Source organism: Halichoerus grypus, chromosome 5, assembly GCF_964656455.1.
Source record: "Halichoerus grypus chromosome 5, mHalGry1.hap1.1, whole genome shotgun sequence".
NCBI lineage: Eukaryota > Metazoa > Chordata > Mammalia > Carnivora > Phocidae > Halichoerus > Halichoerus grypus.
In genome coordinates, this window is record NC_135716.1 from 8,756,419 (window position 1) to 8,768,500 (window position 12,082).

At 57.0% G+C, this 12,082-nt stretch overlaps 1 protein-coding gene across 10 annotated transcripts in view; it reads left to right on the forward strand.

Annotated features, from left to right (window-relative positions):
- ST3GAL1 (ST3 beta-galactoside alpha-2,3-sialyltransferase 1) overlaps window positions 1-8,038 on the forward strand; it is a 93,926-nt gene extending 85,888 nt beyond the window's left edge. For all 10 annotated transcript variants that reach the window (XM_078071979.1, XM_078071980.1, XM_036091170.2 and 7 more), the window contains 3 exons: window positions 317-362; window positions 1,698-1,817; window positions 3,647-8,038. In XM_078071979.1, coding sequence (XP_077928105.1) covers window positions 317-362; window positions 1,698-1,817; window positions 3,647-3,820 — 340 coding nt within the window. In that variant the 3' untranslated portion in view covers window positions 3,821-8,038. The remainder of the gene's footprint in view (window positions 1-316; window positions 363-1,697; window positions 1,818-3,646) is intronic.
- Window positions 8,039-12,082: the final 4,044 nt, after the last annotated feature.

Genomic DNA, 12,082 nt, shown 5'->3' on the forward strand with positions numbered 1-12,082 from the left:
AAGGGGGACTTTGTGGGGCTCATCATTCAGTGCCTCAGCAGTGAGCTGTGCTCCTTCAGCCTCCTTCGGGCTTGCTCGGAGCAAGTCCCCTGGTCTTAAGCTTTGTAGGGGGAAAGCGGCATTTAAAAAACATTCTCGAATTAGCCAGGAGCGCCCTCTGGTGTCCATACTGGGCCACTGCTACAGGAGCACGGGGCTGTGGCAGGGAAGGGGCGTCCCTACCGCCCTCTCCCTCTCCAGGGTCCATCCCCAGAGCTGCATGCAGGCAGCCCGGCCCCCTCGCCACATTAACCATCTGCTCTTTCTCTTCCTGCAGCACCTATGTTCCTGTCCCCGCAAAGATCAAAGTGAAAAAGAATAAGGTAAGTCGAGGCTTAGGTCCTTGTCCTCTGAGCTGAGGCTCAGTTTGATGACAGAAAGCCCCGTCTCCCCTCTGCCAGCAACCTGGGTGCAGAGAGCCCTTGGGGTCCCTGGGCTGCTGGAGGCCAGAGCCCCTACGCAGCTTCCCTGCTCGACAGACTGACCCTGGCAAAGTTTCTCCATGTGGGACCCCGGCCCAGCAGCATCCCTGGGATACGGTCCTAGATGCAGACACTCAGGCCCACCCCAGACCTGCTGCATCAGAAACTCTGGGGCGAGGGGACGGCCCAGCGGCCCTCCGGGGATGCTGATGCGGGCTGCAGTGTGAGAACCGGTGCTGTACGGTGTGAGCCTCTCGAAGCCAGACCTCACCTCCTGCCCCCCGTCTCCATCTGCCCCAGTGGGCCCCCGGAATGGGGTTGGCCAAGACCTGGGCAAAGGGCAGAAGATGAAAGAAGTGACGTGTCCACCACACTGGTCCTTTGCACACACTATGAGATCAGGGTCAGAGAGGTCAAGGGACTGGCTCAGGAACACACAGCTCGTTCATGGTGTGGCTGGAACTGGAGCGCTCCAGCACCTGCCCTTCGCACTGGGGTGCAGCGCCCAGGGGAGAAGCCACATGGGAATCCCTGGAGGGCTGAGTGGGTAGAGGGGAGAGCCTCCCGGCCAGTGGCTCAAGGCCAGGCGGAGAGATGAATGGTTCAGCAGAGACCTCATGGTCCTCTGCTCCAGTCTATTCCTGGGGGCTGGCGTTGGGCCTCCTGGACCTGCATGCACACCCTCTACTGCCTGAGAAGCCCCTTCGCTGTCCTCAAGGCGGGGGGAGGGGGCAGTCAAGGGCGGGTCTGCTACCAGACAGCCTGGCTGTGTGACGCTGGGCACCTCGCTTAGCCTCTCTGAGCTCAGTTTCCTCATCTGTAACACGAGGAGGGGGACGGCTAGCACGTAGCCCACCGAGCGGGTGTCCCCATGCCTGTGTTTCCTGCAGTGTCACAGGGATGTCCCCAGCCCCAACTCATACTGTTCCCTGGAACCTCCCTGGCCTGACAGGAATGCGACTCGGATGTCTCCTTCTCCCGAGGCTTCTCCCCTCCGGTTTTACTGTCTGTCTGCTTAAGTTCTCTCCACGTTCCCATAATGGTTGTGGTTCAGCATCCTCTCGCCCCGTGGTTAGGCTGCTGCCCGTCCTTCCCACTAAACGTCAGGCCCACGAGGGCGGGGGCGCTGGTCCTGTGCACTGCTCCGTCCCCCGAGGCCACGACAGTGGGGGGCACCCCGCAGGTGCTCGGGGCCCTTGGCAGCGGCTCACGAAGGGCTGGGTCCTCCTCCCGCAGATCCTGATCTACCACCCGGCCTTCATCAAGTACGTCTTCGACAGCTGGCTGCAGGGCCACGGGCGGTACCCGTCCACAGGCATCCTTTCCATCATCTTCTCGCTACACATCTGCGATGAGGTACGCCAGCCTCGTCCCCGTGCCCACCGGGCCGCCCGCAAGGGCTCCTCCTGCCACGTCTCCCAGAGCGTAGTGTGAGCGTCTGCTGTCGCATCGGGGGGACCTCCTCCGCCCCCGCCCCGGGGCCCCGACATAGGTCTTGCTGCGGAAGCTCCGAGTGCTGGTCTCTGTGCTGGTGCTTGTAGTGCGTCTCTGTGCTACTCTCAGGGTGGGCGGCAAGGAGTAGTGATGTTCTCCGGAGCAAGAGTCCCCGCTCCCTCCGTGCGGGCCCCCAGGCAGAGTCAGAACCAGTGGGCGGAAGCTCAGGAGGGGCGGGGTGGGGGGCAGAATCACGGAGCAGATCGTAATAGGGGCAGCTGTGGTTTCAATCTCGGCCCCTCCTTAGAATCGTCCCCGGAGCTAAATCCCAGCGCCCAGACCACGCCCAGGCCCACGTTCACCAGAAAGTGGGAACCAGGCACCCGGGGGTCCCGGTATTCCCCGAGGTGGAGAACCAGTGATCTTGCCAAGCGTCTTCGTGTTCCCCTTCGTGGACTTGCCTGACCGTCCTCCAGGCTGTGCCCGCGTCTCCATCAGTGATGTGGGGGGCTCGCTGCAGCCCCGGGCAGAGAAGCAGCAGGGGCCACGGCACCCCCACACTTCCTCCCCGGCCCCGCGTCAGGCAGAGCCATTGAATGTGCCTTCAGGTCACACGCAGCTGCCCCCCCACCGCCAGCCCGCCTGGCTCCTGGGTGAAATCCCAGGGAGGGTTGTTCTGTCACCATCCCCCAGCCCCCACCCCGCAGGGCCACCGAGAACCTGGTGTCTCTGCCAGAAGCCACATCCCCCTCTTATCTCCCCTGGCTCCCTCAGAAATGCTACTCTCGTCTCTTCGCCCCTGTTGGGGGGCTGTGGTCCTGCTGGCGTTCCGGACAAAGCTGCACTTGCCACAGAGCTGTCTCCAGCCCCCACCCCCAAATCTGCCCTCCACGCTGCAGCCCAGAGAGCAGCTCCTCTCCCTGGGGGGCCCTCGAATATTCCTTCCTGGACATCTTTAGCTCACCTCCCGAGACCCAATTCAAATGGCACCTGCTCTCCTAGATCCCTTGAGTCCTTGGCCCTGCCTTCCTCTGTGTGCGGGAGCCCTGAGGTTAGCCCCCGTCCCTCACTGGTGCTCATGGTCATTCACGGGCTCCGAGGTCTGACAGCTGACTCCTGTGTCCCTAATTTCTCTGGCACCCACGCAGGTGGCCCCGATGAAGGTCTGCCTGAACTCTGATGTATTTAGTGCAGTGCTCAGCACAGAATAAGGGCTCAGTAAATGCTTGTCATGTGTCGGAAAGCCCTCCCAGCCCGGCCACTGGCCAGTAAGAGCCCCTGGACCACGTGGAAATTAGCGTCAGGGGAAAAAAAAGATCAGCTCCTACCACCTGCCTCAATGTGGTAGTTCCTTTTGGCCCCATTTTCCAGATGAGGGAAGTGAGGCTCAGAGCAGGGGTTTGGCAGTCCCAGGCTCTACCAGCAGGTGGCAGAGCTGGGAGCCCTGCTCTCAACCCCGCTCTCCTCCCCCCTCCACAGGCCTTGGAGAGGAGGTTCTCCTGCCCCACCTCCCTCAGGGCCTCCCATTGTGCCTTCTGGCATTCAACTTGACTTTCACATAACTTGCTTTTGCTGCACGAAGCCCCTGGGAGGTCCAGTAAGGAACTAGAAGGGTTCATAGGGAGAAAGGCTTATATGAATCTTCAGACATGGTGTTTGCAGATTCGAGGATTAACCTGCAGGTGCCCGCTTCTTAGAGGTTCTACCCGTGGCCCCGCCCTCTGGATCTGACCTGTGCTTTGTCCCCGCAGGTGGACTTGTATGGCTTCGGGGCAGACAGTAAGGGGAACTGGCATCACTATTGGGAGAACAACCCATCAGCGGGGGCTTTTCGCAAGACCGGGGTGCACGATGGAGACTTTGAGTCCAACGTGACGGCCACCTTGGCGTCCATCAATAAAATCCGGATATTTAAGGGGAGATGACGCTGCCAAAGAGCCCCAGAGCCCGCCTCTCCGTGGCCAGCCCCAGCCTCTCGCTGGAGCCGTCCTGACCCGGGAACTGAGGGCCGGTCTCGGGGGTGTGTTCAGGTGCCCCTCGCGGCCTCTTGCACCCCAGCATTTGGCAGCATCTACTCAGCAGGGCCCCCAAGCCCTGCCGGCTCTGCAGAGCGAGTGTCAGAACTGGCCTTGGATGGGGAGACCCCCCTCAGTGCTGTCCTGCAGCTGGGGGAAGGTGGGGAGATGCGGGGGAGATCCAGTCTCCAAACGCTAGAGTCATTTTGGCTTCTGGGGAGGGGGCAGATACTGAAGACTCTGTGTTCCCAAGTGAAGGACAGTTTCTCAGGGAGGATGGGCAGAGACCTTCCTTTTCCCCGGGGGTCTGGGGCTGCTGACTCCCAGACTCTGACTCTTGCTGGGATCTTTCTGAGTGAGGAGGAATTCAGGACAGAGCCTCTTTGGACCACGTGGACACCGGGGCGAGATGGCACCTATCTTTGCACGCTGCCTGGCCCCTCCCTCACTTGGTGTGACAACACCCCCCCCCCCACCCCGCTGTCTTCCCAAAGCTCATTTCTGGTGGCCAGGAGAGGCTCCCCAGCCCGAAGGTCTTCATAGACACTTGGCAAAGAATTTTGGACTCCAGCGGATATCTTCTTCCCAAGCTGATGTCTCCTTGAGTCATCGATCTTGGTGGCGATCATTACGGCTGAGAGCAGATCTGACTACTTCCATGTGCCTTTGTGTTTGGGGGAGAAATGTGTGCATTGGCTGAAATAAGGCAAAAGCCTTGACTCGGGAATGGGGGGGACCCCCGGCATCGTACCCCCTTGCTCTAGAGCTGGGGACATCTTTTCTAGTTTCCTGAGGCAGTGCCTGAGCTGGGACGAAGCTAGGATGATGCTCAACGCTGTCCAGAGGCGCATCAGCCGGGGAACGTCACTCATGTTCACAGGCTATTGGATTTGGTGCCCATGACCTTCCAAGGCCACACCCAGAACCTCCACCAGCCAGCACTTTCTCCAGGAGCCCACGCTCGGGGCCAAGTCCCTACTGGCCACCGGCACAGCGTCCTGGGGGCTGCAGGGCCATCCCAGGAACATGACCTTCAGAGCGGGAGAAGACATACCTCATCCTCTCTCTCCCAGGCTGCTCTGATTCATCCTCATCAGCCTACCTGATTATTTATTGATTGATTGATTGATTGATTTTTTTTTTTTTTTTGGTAATTCAACTGACATTGCGTGCACTTTGTGGCTCTGTGGCTGGTCCTGAGTTTTAATTAAGCTTGCTCTTTCTTCACCTGGCGGCCGGGGTGTGGGGAGCTTAAATCAAGCTCAGACGTGGGGTGGGGGGCATCTAGGGCTTGGGGGCTCGCCGCTGGGTGGATCCCGGGGTTTCAGGTTGGTAGGTTCGTGGAGTGCTCTGTACCTCCTTCCCTTCAGCTCCACCTTCTTTCTCCGTCATTGTGGACTGGGTTCAGTCTCAGGCTACGAATCTCCAGAACGCAGCGGGACTGCCTTGGGGCCAGGTGGGGAGTGGGGTCACACACGCAGGAGGACAGTGATGGTTGGCTCCAGTTACTGACATTGAATCGGAGAAACCACTTTTCCTGTCCAGAGCATTTCCTAACAGGCCACTGCTACTTTGAGGACATGTGACAGTGTCCTGGTGGAGTGGGAAGCAGGCCAGTGTCGGGAGCCACGGGTCCTGTCCTCTCAGCTCCTTGCCGCACTGTGGCAAGCTGTGCTCCCGGCTTCAGCCTCTCCCTCTACAAACAGGGAGGGAGGCATCTGGGGAGCTCGGGGCCACAGGCGGTTTCGTGCGGTTCACAGGCGGCCCCAGGAATAGCATGCCACGCTTGTGTTTTTTTCCCCAAGCCTGTGCGTAGGAGCATTTTCCTGAGAAGTTCTTCAGTAGCTCTTACTAGATTCTCAGAGATGTAGAATCCAGACAGTGGTTTACAAAAAACAAAGTAACAACAAGCCAACAAACAAAAACCTGTTCCAGCTTTAAAAACCTCCAAAACGAAAGACTCCCTTGACCGATAAAGGCTCATACATCACTATGAGGTCATTGTTCTGCTCGTAAATCCCCAAAGAGCAGGCATCTGTTGGTTGGCTGATTCATCCCTTGAGAAAAGTGCCCACTGAGACAGGGAGCAGAGAGGACACCCGAGCTCCTCCCCGAGTCCTGGGAGCTGAGTCCCTTCAGAGATGGCACGTTCAGAGCGCGCCATCTGCATGTGGGCTTGGTGGAGTCAGAACAGGTCCCCAGAGCGAGCAGACTGTGTACCGGCTGCCTGGTCCTGGCCATCCGTCCCTCCCTCCCTCCCGCTAGGCAGTTCAAGCTGTTGAGAGGCCTTCCCGCCTGCCTTCCCATTTCACAGAGGAGGAAAGCAAGGCCCAGAGAAGGAATGTGACTTGCAAAAGTGAGTCAGTTGTGACAGAGAGGGCAAGTCGAACATTTTGAGCAAAAAGAGAACACCACTGGCTCTATGTTTAAGGCATCCTGGGTGGCCTTTCCCAGCTGGGTTCCATCCAGCATCTTCGATAACTGTGACCTGGTAGAGGTTTCTGGCAGCTCTGCCTTTCCCCACCGGGCTCCTCCTCAGGCTGCTGGTGGTGGCCCTGGGAAGCTCTGGTGTCTGCCTCTTCCTGCCATCCCTCCCGTGGGGGAGACAACCTGGCTCTTCCCACCACCCCAGCAGACATCTCTGTGTTCACTGGCTTAGCCAGGGGGTCTTAACCAAAGAGCGCCAATCCCCGTGGGGGACGACTGAATGCACGATGGGCTTAAGCCAGTTGGCGTCCATACGTGGGGCGAGGGTAGCTGAGAATCAGACAGGAGTATTTCCCACAGAGCGTTTGCGTGCTGTGGGCAGGATAACGAGACCCCCGCCCCCCCACCCCCAGAGGAGGCTCTCGAGTGTCCACCCCATTGTTGGGCTCCCAGCCCAGGGCTCTGCCTGCTCCCTGGAGACCAGTCCTGGGCCCCGGGCAGAGAGCAGTCAGTCCCTGCCTGCAGTCAGTGCTGAGCCTGAAGCCAGAAAGACGGGGCTGAGGAGGAAGGGAGAGCTCAGCGCCCTCCCCAACCCCCATGGAGCCAGGAGACCGATTTTTCTCGAGCTGGAGTTACCTCTGCAAATCAGCACCTGGTTCCACATGCCCTCCCCCACCCCGAGCCCCTGCCCTCACCCACCTGATAGGGCAGAGAGCGGGGTGGGTTCATAGCTTCTGGCTTCCAGAACCATCGGGCAGGAAAGGAAGTTCTTAAAGTGATGCTTTTAAGGGTATGTGCTTAATGGGAGGAGCCAGATTCAAGAAAATAGGACTGAAAATGGGAAAGCCAGACAAGAAGGTGGGGAGGGCGATTCTTGCAAGTTCTGGGGGCCAGAAGGACTGGGCCTCTGGGTCCAGGGTGGAGTGGAATCACAGAGAATATTTAGAACCGTAATGTTTGCTTTAACAGTTCTCTTCAAGGCAGCCTGAACACAAAGAAAAATGGAAAACAGAAAAGAACTCACTGTCCCTCGTGTGGGCATGACCAAAAACGCTTTCTCCAGGGGAGCGCAAGCCCAAAGGTGGCTGGCCGCGGGCCACGTGCCATAGGGGACCAGCCGCTGCTTCGCCCCTCCGGAGAGCTCGGGGTCATCATCGTGTCCATCGTGGACATCTGGTTGGAAGCAAACGTGCCCACAGGCCACTGGCTGGTCATCCTCCCCTGCGGTCCGGGCTGACGGGTTTCGAGAAAGAGAGAGAGAGAGTCCCCTTTCGTCCGGCCCTTGCATTGAACGTGTTGAACTTGACCCCACTGCCCGGCTGCTCGCCAAGGACAGGACTGCCGTGTGTGCCCAGCTGCAGTCGGCCCCGAGCCAGTCGCCAGGCTTACCCCGGGCCCGTGACGGGAGGGGCCGTCCCACAGGTGCCGGCACTTCACCGGATGCACGTCAAAGCCAAAGTTTCTCGAGCACTTTTTGTTCTTTGCAATCATGTTTGGTTCGTTGTTGGTATTTTAAAATTTGCTTTCTTTCCCCTCTTGCCTCGCTCCCATGTTTGTGTGGTAGCGGAGCGCTACTCTGGATGCATTTTGAATGAAGTTAGCAGGAGTCTGCCTTCCCCAGCCTCGGCTCTGTTTTATTTATTGTGGAATATTTCCAGTGATCCAAATCAAAGTGAATTAAAACAAAGCTATTTTATCGTTCTGGGGTGGTTGTCATCTTTCTGTGAGGGCCGTGCTTTCCTGCTGCCCCTCACAGCTTCCAGTCGGGTTTTTCTCAGTCCTAAAGAAGCCCCAAAGGCTCACCTGCTGGGGGGCTCCTCGGTTAGTGTCCGCCCCGACCAAGTGCCCAGAGGTTCAGAGCGGGAGCCTCTCAAATGCCACGGTGCCTCTCGCTATTGTGTGACTATGATGAGTCCCCTAACCTCTCTGAATCTCGACTGCCCGCTCTGCTAAATGGGACATGACGGTACTGGCTGTCAGAGGGGGTGGGAGATCAAGAATAAAAGCAACTCGGGGTACCTGGGTGGCTCAGTTGGTTAAGTGTCTGCCTTTGGCTCAGGTTATGATCCTGGGGTCCTGGGATCGAGCCCCGAGTCTGGCTCTCTGCTCAGCGGGGAGTCTGCTTCTCCCTCTCCCTCTGCCTCCCCACTCCCCCCCACCAGCTCATATTCACTCTATCTCAGATAAATAAATAAAATCTTAAAAAAAAAAAGAATAAAAGCAACTCAGGAGGCCTGCCCGAGGAGATCTGCCCCAGCTGCTCTAAGCATTTGCTGAGTGAAACAGCCTTGGCCAGGGCCCCATGTGGGCTGAGTTAAGGTTCATCTTTTCCCCAATAAATGGGTACATCTGTGGATGGATCCAAGTTTGATCCAAAGTTGGCACAAATCTCTTGTGAACAGATCCAGAAATCCAGGATTGGGGTTCTGTAATGTAAAATTGGTGTAAATCATAATACCTTCCGATCGGTGTGGCAGATGACCCTTTGCATGACGCCTCCCTAGACATGATCTTGAATTCTCACAGCAGCCCTGTGGGGCTGGCCTGGTTTCCATGTGTGCAAATGGGTGCAGAATTAAAGCCAGCTGAGGGCAGAGGTGGGGTTGAAGGCAAGCCTTCCCTCTGCAGATCCAGGGCTCCCTGTCACTCTGCCGCCTCCCAAGAGGAGTCTCCCAGGTTCATCCGGGAAGTGGGTCTGCGGTGACCCTCTGGAAGGCAGTCCTCAGAGCAGAGGGCCCCCTTCCCTTCTTTCTTGGACCTCTTCCCCGGCTCCTACCCCCATTGCTGGGGGCTTTGGGGTTACTTCTGATTGCTTTCCAAGTGGTTGCTTCAACTCTTAGCATTCCTTTTCCTTTTTTTCCCCCGCATCACTTCGTTATCCTCACCCTATCAGCTCCCTGCTCTCAGGTATTGTTAACACAGGCCCCCATCCCCCTCCATTAGAGACCCAGTTTCCCCCAAGTTCTCTCCTGGGAGAGCTCCCATTACAGCTGCAATGTGGGAAAGCTGCCACCAGGTGGCGACACATGCAGGCAGAACCCATCAGGAATGCTCACTCAGCCAGGTGGGGGTTTGTCCACCTGGTCGCAGGCAGGAAGGAGCCTGGGAAGGAAAAGGAATTAGCCAGGGCCCTCCACAGAGAGACCCGAGGACCTAAAGATATTTCTTTAGGACCCTCTGGCACCTGCGCAGGTAGAGGAGCCAAGAACCAGAGCCCCCTTTGCTGTGCACCCTCCACGCCTCGCACAGATGCAGGTCCTCCAGGATTTGGTGGTGGGGACCCTAGGAAGGTCCTCCCCGGCGCACCCCTCAGGCTGCTCCAAACACACACCTGACTGTTCAGCAAAGAGCTAATGGAATCAAAAAGAAGTTCCTGGGAAGAGATGTTCTAATTGCTTCTTGTTTTAAAACATGAGGGTTTTTAAATATACGCGTGGATTGAGAGTGTATGAACCCCACGGGCTTGTTCTCCAGATTCAACCATCATGCATGTTTTCCACTTGTGCTACTTCTTTTTTGTTTTTCCTTTCCTTCCTCTATCATCATTATTGTTCCCGCAGTATTTAGATGTCTGCCTCAAAGGTCACTTTGTCCGCGTCTGTGAGTGAGTGCCACAAAGCGTGCCTGTCCTGGGAGACTACAGTGTCACCCAGCAAGGGGGAGGGTGTCCCAGGACCTCCCCAGCTGTCCCCAGGCATGCCTTAGGCAGTTGGTTTATTGACACCAGGATTCACTACAGGTCATGTCACAAAAGAATACATTCTATATATTCAGAGACCCATCCCCTCCTAAGTGAAGAAGTCTTGTGAGGTCTAGGACACCTGTGCTCTAGGGCCTGGCGAGGAAATGCCCCCGACTGATTCAAGGGTCCCTCTGCACCTGCTGGGGAAGGACCCGCCTCTGTTTCTGCTGCTCCTTTGTTCACTGACTCAACACCTACCAAGTAGAGGCACCTGTGGGGCTCAGGTCCTGACACAATAACCATCTGTAGGATGATGCTGATGTATTCATGTGCCCCTCTCGCTCCGTCCCCTCTAATGCCCACCCTGGACCTGCCCACGCCCTGGAGCCCCGTAGAACAAGGTGAAGCCTTCTTGGTCATCTTCAGCTGAAACACTGGGTCCTCACAGGATAGGTGAATCCCAGGTAACCTGCTTCTCAGAAATGCTGGCTACACCTAACACTCTGCGAGCACACGGAATGATTCAGAGACGGGCTGTATTCAACTCCAACCCACTGCTATGGACTGAATCGTGTCCCCTAGATTCATATGTTGAAGCCCTAACCCAAATTCATATGTTGATGCTACTTGGACAGGAGCCTTTGGGAGGTGATCAGGTTTAGAGCAGGTCATGAGGGTAGGACCCAGGATGAGATTAGTGCCCTCGTAAGAAGAGACAAAAGAAACTGCCCCCCTCCACTCCCACCACCTCCTCTACCACCATGTGAACGCAGCAACGAGGAGCTCAGGAAACCACCGCCATATTGGCTCCCATCTCCGGGGCTCCAAGGGGCTCACTCCAGGCTGGCCTGCCTGCTGCAGATGGGAGGCCACATCCAGGGATAGAAAAGTCAGCTCAACTCGATGAGATAAGCAAGAGCAAACTGGATCTTTTGCCGCAATTCTAAGCCGTGTTCTCCAATTCAGCCGGACCCAAAGTACAAGTAGCAATAGGCTCCTGAATCAATCTCTCTGTTAGCGCAGAGCTCATTGCAAGAAGGCGGGATTGTGGCCCTATGACCCCTGCCCCTTGGACACAGAGACTTGGACCTTGCCAGGTTATAGACCGTGGAGGCTGTGGGTCTGGATGAGAAACTGCAAGAGGTGAGTAGGGACAGTCTCAGGAGGAGGAACAGGACAAGGAGACTAGAAGGAGTGAATAGAGAGGCCACAGGTCCCTGGGGCTCTGTGGTGCCCCAAGGCCAGGGCCAAGAGGACTTTAGGGAGAAATGAGGCATGAGGTGTCTGAGTGGCCTTCAGGATGGAATTGTTCCAGGTGATGGTGAGCCAGAAGGTGGAGGGAGGAAGTGGAGGGAGTGTAGATGTCCAGGGCCCAGAAGGGCAGGTTCTATACATGAGCTCCCCAGGGACACTAAAGTCACCGGAATAAAGGCACAAATTGGGTAGAAACACACTTAACGAATTTGCAAAGTCCACCAGGAATGAGGGAGAGTGGGCAGCAAGATGGCGGGTACCAGGGCACGAAGGGACAATGGTGTAACCAGATGGCAGGTGCAGCAAGAGAAAGGTTTGGGGAGAATGGGGGGGTGTAAAGTCCAGAACCATAAGTGTGGGCCCCTAGGGACGTGGTCCTCATTCCAGCAGCTGCTGCTGGGAGCCAGAGGAAAGCAGCCAGGGGCTGGGACGGCAGCAGGGGCCTCAGGACCCCCAGGCATGCCTCCAAGGTCCGGGCAGTGAGCCTCCCTCTTGGCAAGGCCGGGGAGCTCCCTCTGTGTGCCTGGTACACTTCCTGGAGCACAGAAGACCAGAGCCAGGGGCTGTGATTGCTATCAACTGAGAACATCTTTTCTCAAGCCTTCCAGAAGCTTACCGATTGTGTAAACTACACTACAGAAAGCTGAATGCCCTGAGGGTGTCTGCGGATCTGCCCATGTCCAGCCTCGCCTTCCTGTAGCTGCTCATGACTTCTGAGAACTCCTCCCCCTCCATGTTTTATAACCTCTGGACTGGCTTTCCTGAACCTTTATCCAAAACAGGGAGCTCTGGTTGGTGTAGATGTGTAG